This window comes from Mandrillus leucophaeus, unplaced genomic scaffold (assembly GCF_000951045.1).
Source record: "Mandrillus leucophaeus isolate KB7577 unplaced genomic scaffold, Mleu.le_1.0 Scaffold286, whole genome shotgun sequence".
NCBI classification, from domain to species: Eukaryota; Metazoa; Chordata; class Mammalia; order Primates; family Cercopithecidae; genus Mandrillus; species Mandrillus leucophaeus.
Window position 1 is genome coordinate 139460 of NW_012102987.1, and position 10730 is coordinate 150189.

The 10730-nt window shown below is 44.3% G+C and overlaps 1 protein-coding gene across 2 annotated transcripts in view; it reads left to right on the plus strand.

Annotated features, from left to right (window-relative positions):
* The first annotated feature begins 614 nt into the window (after nucleotides 1-614).
* The window catches only part of TUBB6 (tubulin, beta 6 class V), a 16626-nt gene continuing 6510 nt past the window's right edge, over nucleotides 615-10730 (plus strand). Inside the window, exons 1-2 of one of the 2 annotated variants that reach the window (XM_011985523.1) lie at nucleotides 615-624; nucleotides 2068-2178. In XM_011985523.1, coding sequence (XP_011840913.1) covers nucleotides 2118-2178 — 61 coding nt within the window. In that variant the 5' untranslated portion in view covers nucleotides 615-624; nucleotides 2068-2117. Of the gene's footprint in view, nucleotides 625-2067; nucleotides 2179-10730 lie in introns of those variants that run through there. The other variant, XM_011985522.1, reaches the window with a different exon arrangement.

The window sequence follows — 10730 nt, forward strand, 5'->3', positions numbered from 1 at the left end:
TCGGGCGCCGCCTCTGCGCGCGGCTCGTTTGCTTCGGGAAAAGTTCTCCCGGGCCGTAGCGGGAGGCCCGGCCACTCCCTTCGCTCCTCCGGGGCGGGAAATCCGCCGTCAGTTTATTATTCAAGCAGCTGGATTCGGCCTATCCCGAGGGCCAGAGCGCTGGTTCGCGTTGTGAAATCAGCGCAGCGGTTCCTGTCCAGCCCTCTCTGTCTGGCCGGGCGCGGTGGCTCAAGCCTCTGATCCCAGCGCTTTGGGAAGCCGAGACTGGAGGATCATTTGGGCCCAGGAGTTCAGGACCAGCCTGGGCTGTCCACACCCCGGCCCCCTCCCGCCCCGATCTCCAACAATTTTAAAATTCGCCGGGCGCGGTGGCCCGCCCCTGTGGTACCAGTTAACTGAGGGCTTGAGCCGAGGTCGAGGCTGCAGTGAGCTGTGATCGTGCCACTGCACTCCAGCCTGGGTGACAGAGGGACACCCTGTTAGAGTAAATTAGAGCGTTTCTCAAGGATCCTTGGGAAAAATAAAGCTTTTTTTTTTTTCTTTAAATCCCCAGCTTAAAATGTATCTCTTATTGGGGATTCTTGGCTACAAATTTGAGAAACGCTCTCTTCAGTGACTCTTCTGGTCCCTTGCAGACCTCTAAAAAGACTTTAACCTCCCTGGAAGTTGAAACTGCAGGCAGTTCTGAGCAACTAGTGGAGTTTTATTAATTTATGCAGCCATGACTGGCCGGGAACATCAGGGCATGGAAGATGAAATTTCTAGAGGACACTCAGGACAGTTCCAGTATACACTGCACTTCCTGTTAACCCCTCGCCCAGCTTGGGTACATCCATTTTCGATCTGGGTGTGTGCACTGCAGGACAGGAGTTGAAGAGCAGGTCCTATTTGGAATCATTAAGCTTGTCCTCACTGGGAACAAGTTCTAGCCCAATTGGCATGAAAATTCCACACAAGAACACTCTGACTCAAAATGAGAGTGACTGGGGAAACAGAGCCAGTGGAGTGCTCCCGGTAACAAGGTGCTCAGACTGCACATGGGCACATGTATGTGTATGCATGGGGGAGGTGTCACAAAGCAGGGAATTTCATCCAAACCTGGCAATTTTCTGTAATACATAGTTTATTTCCATGGAGCTAAAGTCCTAAAAGTTCCTAACAGGAAAGAGGTGTCAGGGTGAGCTGGAAAATACAGTAGGCAGGAAGTCAGGGGACTTGATTTCTCATCCTGCCTCTGCCTGAACCTCCTCTGCCAGGTCATGCCTGGGCTCGTTCCTCATTCCAGTGTTAAGGTTCTGGGATTTTTTTTCTTTTTTTTTTTTAAGAGACAGGGTCTCGGCTGGGCACAGTGGCTCAGGCCTGTAATCCCAGCAGTTTGGGAGGACAAGGCGGGCAGATCACAAGGTCCGGAGGTCTAGACCATCCTGGTTAACATGGTGAAACCCCATCTCTACTGAAAATACAAACGATTAGCCAGGCGTGGTGGTGGGCTCCTGTAGTCCCAGCTACTCAGGAGGCTGAGGCAGGAGAATGGGAGGCAGAGCTTGCAATGAGCCGAGATCGGGCCACTGCACTCCAGCCTGGGTGACAGAGCAAGACTCCATCTCAAAAAAAAAAAAAAGACAGGGTCTCACTCTGTAGCCCCAGGCTAGGAGTACAGTGGCACAACTGGGTTTAGATGATCCTGCCACCTCAGCTTCCAGAGTAGCTAGGACTAGAGGTGCACACCACCAACCACACTTAGCTAATTTTTTTTGTTTTTTCGTTTTGTTTGTTTGTGTTTAGAAACAGGGTTTTGCTCTGTTGCCCAGGCTGGTCTCGAACTTCTGGGTTCAAGTGATCTGCCCACCTTGGCTTCCCAATGTGCTGAGATTACAGGGATGAGCCAGTGCGCCCAGCCAATTCTGTGATTGTAAGAAAGTTCCTGTACCCTTTCTGAAAAGACCCTGGTTGATCCATTTCAGGCAGCTAGAACTGGTGGGACTTGAAAGTCAATTGGTGGGAATTGAAGTCAATTCCTTTAGAAACCTGAAAGTAACTCTTGTGGATGGTTCTTTTCTCCTCCAGCTCAGAAATATGTGCCCAGGGCCGCCCTGGTGGACTTAGAGCCAGGCACCATGGACAGCGTGCGGTCCGGGCCTTTCGGGCAGCTTTTCCGGCCTGACAACTTCATCTTTGGTAGGTTCCATCTTTCTCACTTTCTTCTTTTTTTTTTTTTAATCAACTTAGTTTATATGCCAGATTTAAAGCATCACGTGTCATAGAAAAAGTGTGAATGGAAATCAGTGGTTCCTAGACCCACCCCTCCTTATCCCTAGCTGGGTTCATCACAAGGAAGTTTTTTTTTTTAAATCTTGACTTTTTTGGTGGGAAGGAACCTCTATATCTCTAAATGAAATTCTTCTACTGGTAGTTCTTGATTAAAAAACAAAAACCAGGCCAGGCACGGTGGCTCATGCCTGTAATCCCACCACTTTGGGAGGCTGAGACAGGTGGATCACGAGGTCAGGAGATCAATACCATCCTGGCTGACACGGTGAAACCCCGTCTCTACTAAAAATACAAAAAATTAGCCAGGCGTAGTGGCACGTGCCAGTCAGGAGGCTGAGGCAGGAGAATCGCTGGAACCCGGGAGGTAGAGGTTGCAGTGAGCCAAGATTGCACTACTGCACTCCAACTTGGGCGACAGAGTGAGACTTCATCTCAAAAATAGCAAAAAACAAAAAAAGAAAAACTAAGAAACAGTTTTAGACATTAGCTTATTTCTCCCCATCATTATAAAGTTATTTGCCATTTGTTTTTGGTTCCTATATTGGTTTTATCAGAATTAGGTAAATCCTTTTTTTCCTCGCTTCTTCCACCTAAAAAATGATGGTAAACCTGTCTTTCTGCAGAGTTCTAAAGAAAATTATATAAAATTAAATGAAGTGGTACCATTAGTGTTATCAAGTAGAACCCACAGGATAGGTGGCAGATTTGGAAGTTTCCCACCTGACTATTTTAATGTTAGAGACCACATATCTATTTACATTATTGCTTTAAAAAAAAAAATGCCTCACTCAATCAAACATTTCCAATACCTGTGAAAGGCAGTGTCTTCCAAGAAAATGTGAAGAATTTCAAGACTGATTCTGGCTTAAAAGCACTATGGTGTAGTAATCAAATACATCATGAAAAATCTACATTCCAACCCCTTTCTCAAAAGGCACCAGGAAGAGATAGTTTAATTGAGGATAACAGACAATCCCCATTATCCAAACCATTCCAGAGAGAAAATGATGGAAAACTTCCCAACATTTCCTATGAGGCTAGGTAGCTTCTACTAGAACATACAAGTAAAAGCTGTGTATCAAACTTACTGCAAAAATCCAAAATAAAATACTTAGAATATCAAATGCAGTTGCATTTAAAAAAAAAATACATTAGTAGCACATTGTGACCAATGTGCTATTAGATAGTGTAATGGTTAGGACTCTGGCTCTGCTGCCACACTCCCTGGGTTAAAATTTTGGCCCTTCCACTCACTATGTGGCCTTAGACTTATTTAACTTACTTGTGACTTAATTTCCTCATCATAAGTGGGACTGTCTACCTCTTAGTAAGATGTAAGGATTAAATAAACACTTAGAATGTCTACTACAAAATAAGTGTTTGAGAAATACTAGCAACATCCCAGGAATGCAAGGCTGGTTCAACGTTAAGAAGTCTACTAATAGATTAAAGACAATATCTTAATAGATGCCCCCAAAAAGTGGAGTTTTTTTTTACTCCCAGCAGGAAACAGTTTTTTTAAAGAGATTAAAGTTTTGGAGGCCAGGAGCAGTAGTTAATGCCTGTAATCTCAGCACTTTGGGAGGCCAAGGCGGGTGGATCACCTGAGGTTGGGAGTTCGAGACCAGCCTGACCAACATGGAGAAACCCCATCTCTACTAAAAATACAAAATTAGCCCAGTGTGGTGGTACATGCCTGTAATCCCAGCTGCTCAGGAAGCTGAGGCAGGAGAATCACTTGAACCTTGGAGGCAGAGGTTGCAGTGAACCAAGATCACACCATTGCACTCCAGCCTGGGCAACAAGAGTGAAACTCTGTCTCAAAAAAAAAGATAAAGTTTTGGATGTGTTCCCGATTTGTAGAGGACAAAAAAACTTCTATGTAAGCTGGAAATAGAAAGAAACTTCCTTTATTTACAGACTATCTACCAGAAACCCATAGCAACATTATACTCCCTGGTGAAACATTAGAAGCATTCCCAGCAGAATTAGGTATAAGAAACAGATGTCCATTGTCTCTACAATTGTTCCATGTTCTGAAGGCTTTAGCCAGTGCACAAAAACCAGAGAAAGAAAATATGCAAGTCATGTAAAGGAAAAGACAAAAGTGTTATTTGTTGATGAAATGATTCTCTTGGAGTTTCTAGATACACTATCAGCTGAAAAATGACTAGCACTTACAAGACTTTAGTAAGGGAGCCAGACACAAGATAAAATATTCAGAAATTAATTGTTCTGCTATCAGGTTACCAATCTTTCTGATTTGCCTGGAACTGGGAGGAGGTGTTCCCCAGGACACTAGACTTTGAGTGATAAAACTGTCAGGGTACCAGCAAACTGGAACAGATGAATCACATTAAAAGCAATAATCACTGGCAAACACATTCTATTCACAATTGTAATAAAACTATAAATACCTGGAGACAAAATTTACTAGTAACTAGAGGTGGGGGGCAATTAAAACAAAATATTTTTCTCCCAGCAGATTGGCCAGTATTTTAGAAGCTGCTAAGACCTAGTGTTGGTGAATGTGTTTGGGAAAATAACAGCTGTTCAGAGAACTACTTAGTAGATTGAGCAAATCAGTAATTTCCATCCAAGGGTTCCAGTTCACGGAATCTGTTCTGCAGAAATGCTCCCACATAGAGATTGCAGATTGGCCTCCAGAAGAGCTGAATCCATGTGCATGCCCACGGCGGGTGTCTGAGAGCTCCTCTTGCCCAGTGTCATTCTTGTCAGTTTGGAGGGACTGCTCTCTGAGTACTGTAATAAAAACCTGACTTGGATAACATTAATATTCTGTATTGTGAGGAAGGAAAAAGGACGACCCTACTTTATACAGATCAGCATTGAATAACTCACTTACTAAGTAGGTATAGACTCAGCAGCCACAGCTTCTTTCTGGACCACATTCCCAAGTCACAGAGTTAACGTAGCCAGGAAGAAAGCACCACACTGGGAGAGGGAAACTGAGCAGCTGACCCTAGCTCTGTGCCCGTTGGGGGTATCAGTTCCCTTCTCTGGGTGTCTTCACTTCACTGTCTGAAAGGAAGGACCCCCAAGCATCTTGGGGTCACAGACCCTTGTAAGAATCTGCAAGAAGAAATGGCCCTGTCTCCCCACCTCCTTGTAGAATTCTGCCCAGTCTTGTGAGGTTCAGTGGATTTTTGGTGAGAATCTGAGCGGACAGCTAAGATTTCTTGAGTCTGAATTACAGTTGGCTGAGTCTACCGTAGTCTCAGTGAGCTTTACGAGACACAATTCATGTGTTTCCAACTAACACACCTTTTGGAAATCACACTTCTTCTTTGATAGGCAGTGTGTGCACGTGGTGCACAGCTGGAAAGGCCATGCAGTGAAAACCCGCCTCCCTCCCTGCCTGCCTCCCCCGCTGCCTGCCTCCCCCGCAGGAGTCCTTCCTGAGATAGGGAAACAGTTACAAGCACATCTGTGAATTTTTATAGATAAAGAAGATCTTAAAGTTTTAGTTATGTCAAGTATATACCTTCTTCAAACAAGGATATGAAACAACAGTAAAAGACAGGCATAAATGTAGCAGTTTACAACACAGAGTCAACTGTGAGCTCAGCTGTGGCTGAGAATTAATTTTAGCTCTGGGTTTCTGGCAACTAAATCCAAAAAAGGAAGCATAGCAGGTGACACAGCTGACATTGTCTCATAAAGGGGAATATATTTAAAAGGGAGATCTCCCCACCATCCTGAGTGATTTGTATTTATTTTTAATTTTTACTTTGCTTTGCTTTCTAAACTTTGCTTTTTTTCAGCAAAAACTAATATAACCACAGTCTTAGAAAGTTTAAAACTAGAGTTAAAAAAAAATTCCGTATGCCCATCATCTTAGTATAATCATTGTCAGCACTGAGGTATATTTTTCATCTTTGTTTCTTTCTTTTTGCTGGCTTTCATTAGTTGTAATCATGGTATCATTTATGTCTTTTTCCATTGGACATTATAAACCATATTCAGTTTCTAAAATCCATAATTTTTAATAGCTCCATAATGTGTAATTCTTTATGCAACTATATAATGGCCAATAATCAGGAAGCTGTTTCTTTCCAACTTGTTCTTAAAATGAATATTGAACATCTTGATTCACTTAAATTTGTCAGTTTCTGACTTTGATTTCAGAATAGATTCTCGAAAAGCAAAATTACTGGGTCAAAGAGTGAAGATATTTAAGCCCTTTTTACACACTTCCAGTTGGATTAATGCCACCAGCAGTGTCTGAGAGCATAGTTTTTGCTGCACTTTTGCCTGAAATTAAACTTTTCAAAGAAACGTAGCAACTGAATGCTTATTTTATGAGAGACTCAGAGCTTTACAAACTACTTTATAGGAAGTGTAAGAACAGCTCTGAATTTGGCCCTTCTATTCTATGCTGACATAAATTGTCAGTGTAAAACAGAGAAACCTGCACACATATCACGCCAGGACTCACACACACAGGAGCCGGAAGACAGGATATTAAAATGCAACTCAGCGCACACTGCACTGTTCCCCAAGGGAAGGGTGGTTAGCTGAAACTCATGCCACACCCATTACTGCTTTTTGAGATAAAAAGGAAAAAAGTATCCAGTTCTGCATAGTTTAGTATGTTCACACTCAGACTTGTTACACAGGGCTTCATGTACCAGTGGCTGGTTTTATTTCTTAAAGGGGTAGTAGGTGTGTAGAGATTCATGGTATTGTTTTTCGTATGCTTTTGCATGCCTTAACTGTGTCAAAAGAAAGATGTCAGTTGTCTAAAAGGTGTGGTCACAGAAAAGGCAGCTTTCATGGAGAAGGTTTCGGCAGGTCATGGCTGTCTGGCCCCGGCCCAGTCTGCCCCAGGCCTGGCAGCAACTGAGGGACCCAACCCAGTCTGGATGGGTGCCCCGAGGAGGCCTCACCCACCAGCTGTCAGCGCAGTGCAGCCCGGACCTGGCCAGGCCTCAAGAGAGTCAAAGCCATGAACTGATCTTTACGAAATGAGTGCATCACAAACTACTGAAGTGGTGAGAAGCTAGTTTCTCATAGCTGCCACTTGAGCAATTGTGAAGTTTTCTTTGGTTTATTTGAATTGAACATTGGGAGAGTGTAAGGTCTTTCTAGCTGTTGACAAATGGGGTCGCGAAGATTAAGACAAATTAAGACAGACCTACGGTGCCCATTTAGTTGTCTAACTGTCCCTGTAAGCCTTCAAAAACATTAGAAATGACCTTTGGCACATAAAAACTTCCCCGAAATTGCTTCTTGCATCTTTGCTTTGTCTGACATGCAACCCTATTTTTGATTGAGAATATTTTAAGTTTTCAACAGGTTGTACTGATATGATACGTCTTTAATAGGAATTTTAGCAAGTTGACACCATTTTAAGAATTGTGACTTGTTTAAATGAATATGCTTATTTGTTAAAATAACATATTATGGAGAATGGAGAAGTATCCAGAATGTATAAACATTCTATATTGTTCAGCTAAATAGTTTTTAAGTCGTTCTCCAGTAAAAGAGGCAGAATTGTCTGTGAACTGGAGATGATCTATCCTCACTGGCTTTATACCATATTGTTTCAGTTAGAGTTGGTAAATTACAATAAACCAGTGTCATTCTATTTCCAAATAGAGTTTGAAATTATTTAGGAACACTCACTCACATTAGTAGTGTACACTTTTAAGAGTGAAAGTTACCTGTAATTCCAGCACTTTGGGAGGCGCAGACGGGCAGATCACCTGAGGGCAATAGTTCGAGACCAGCCTGGCCAACATGGTGTAACCCTGTCTCTACTGAAAATACAAAAATTAGCCAGGCGTGGTAGCAGGCGCCTGTAATCCCAGCTACTCGGGAGGCTGAGGCAGGAGAATCGCTGGAACCTGATAGGCGGAAGTTGCAGTGAGTTGAGATCAAGCCACTGCACTGCCCTCTGGGTGATGGAGCGAGACCCTGTCAAAAAAAAAAAAAAAAAAAGAAAGAAAGAAAAAACTTAGCAGTTGGACAGTGGCTCATGCCTATAATCCCAACACTTTGGGAGGCTGAGGCAAGTAGATCACTTGAGCCCAGGAGTTGAAGGTCAGCCTGGGCAACATAGTGAGATCCTCACTGTACAAAAAAAATTTTTTTAATTAGCTAGGCATGGTGGTGTACATCTGGGGTCCCAGCTATTCAGGAGGCTGAGGTGGTAGGATCACTTGAGCTAGGGAGGTTGAGGTTACAGTGAGCAGTGTTCGCGCCACTGCACTCCAGCCTGGGCAACAGAGCAAGACCCTGTCTCAAAAAAAAAGAAAGAAAAACTTTTCTGTAATGAATTGCTGGTTGCATAGCAGTCATGCCTATTTGATTGTTGGAAAGTTTTATGGGAAAAGAACGAAGCACCAGAAAGGTAAACATTCTTCCAGCCTCTTTCTGTATTTCTTTTTCTTCCAGATTCAGGGCTAGAAGAGGGGGCAGGAGTGCACAGACCCTTGACACTTACTCCATCACCCAGTGTGAGCTCGAAACCAGAGGGGGGACTCAGAAAACCCTGGGTACCTATTGCAGCCCCACTGCCAAAGCTTAGAGTTGGCAGCCTCCTGCTAACTGTCTGAAGTCACTAACGTCACACCGTATCAGTACAGAAGATGTTCAGTTCACAACTCCCAAATATTTAACTGGAACATCTGTTGCTAGGAGACAGTAGCAAAATATTTTTCAGAAGTCACTAGCTTCCTACTTTCATAAAGAGCACAGAAAATTTCGTGGCTAATCATGCTATAAGTATTGAGGAAGCTGGGTAAATGGTGTGAGCTGCAGAGGGAGTCAAGTTCAGCGTCTCCATCCACTTACAGCTAGCTCAAGGTCTGATTGATTGGGGTTCTATGTTTGCCAAAAGCCACCTACTATTTTCAGTTGTTGGTTTCTGCTATTTTAATGAAATAGGTCCTAGGCTATTTTGACAGCTGCCCTGGGTCTTTCCTTTGTAAAATGGGACAGTTCTAGCACTGAGTGTGGACCAGCCCCGAACTCGTTCCTCCCAATGCCTATGTTGTAGTCTTGCCAGGTGCTGCCTGAGAAGTTGGGTGGGGAAGGGGTGGAGAGAAGTTGGTGGGGGCTTAGGAAGGACAGTGACACTTTTTTTGTCTACTAAGAGAAGGCAGTCAGCCAGGTTTCACTGTGCAACACAGCTGGGCAGGAAGAAAGAGAATCCCTTGTTTGTAAGAGAACAGTCACATTCTAGACGCCGTCTACGGCTTGTGAAAAACACAAGGAAACGGCCACCTGAGAGTACTAAAATGGCCAGGCCCACGGGGTGTGCCGCAAGCAGGCACCTGCCTAGCCCGGCCCCTCTGCAGAGCCACAGGGTCCTGCCATGCCAGTGGCACTGGGCTTTGGACTGCCAAATGGGGCAAAGACAATAGGAGAGAAAGGCTGAGCTGACTTCTCAGTGGGACTGAGACGGAGATCTAGGGAGGCTGACGCTGCAGACAAGTGCGAGCGCCCACTGTGGTTAGTTTCGGCTGGCCAGTTCTGCTCTCTGGAAACTTCAGTGTTTAATATTTAAATGTGTGGTTTTGTTTGTTTGAGATGGGGTCTGGCCCTGTCACCCAGGCTGGAGTGCAGTGGTGTGATCATAGCTCACTGTAGCCTCAAACTCCTGGGCTCAAGCAATCCTCCCACTTCACCTTCCTGTGCTAGGATTATCGTAGCTGGCCTTAAAAAAAAAAAAAGTGTTTAATGTTTCCATGTCAAAGTTAAAACAAACTGCTTGTACATGTTTTTTTCAAACGGTACACATAGATTGTGTATACAGTGCAGAAAGGGAATGCTCTAATGCCTTCTACTAGTGGCCCCTGAGGTTTTATTCCCTAGGGGGATAACTGAGTGTGTAGACAGTTGGGCTGTGTCCTGTTGGCATTTTTCCTTTTTTTGAGACAGTTTCACTCGTTACCCAGGCTGTAGTGCAATGGCACCATCTCGGCTCACTGCAACCTCCGCCTCCTGGGTTCAAGTGATTCTCCCGCCTCAGCCTCTGGAGTAGCTGGGATTACAGGCGCCTGCCACCACGCCCAGCTAATTTTTTGTATTTTCAGTAGAGATAGGGTTTCCCCATGTTGGCCAGGCTGGTCTCGAACTCCTGACCTCAGGTGGTCCACCTGTCTCCCAAAAGTGCTGGGATTAAGGCATGGGCCACCACACCCAGCCCTGCTGACTTTTTTCTGTGTCCATATGCACTTAGGCGAGCACACACAAAGCTGATTTTGTTTGGGGAAAATGGGATACTGCTACATACACCATTTTGCAGCCTTTTGAAAAGTTCACTAATGTATCTCAGACATCCTCCATGACAGTCACAGGGCCTACCATTGTATGTGTCATCATTTAGTAATTTCCCACTTACTGATGACATTTTAAAATTTTTCCTTAAAGAAGAGCTGGGCAGGCCGGGCGCAGTGGCTCAAGCCTGTAATCCCAGCACTTTGGGAGGC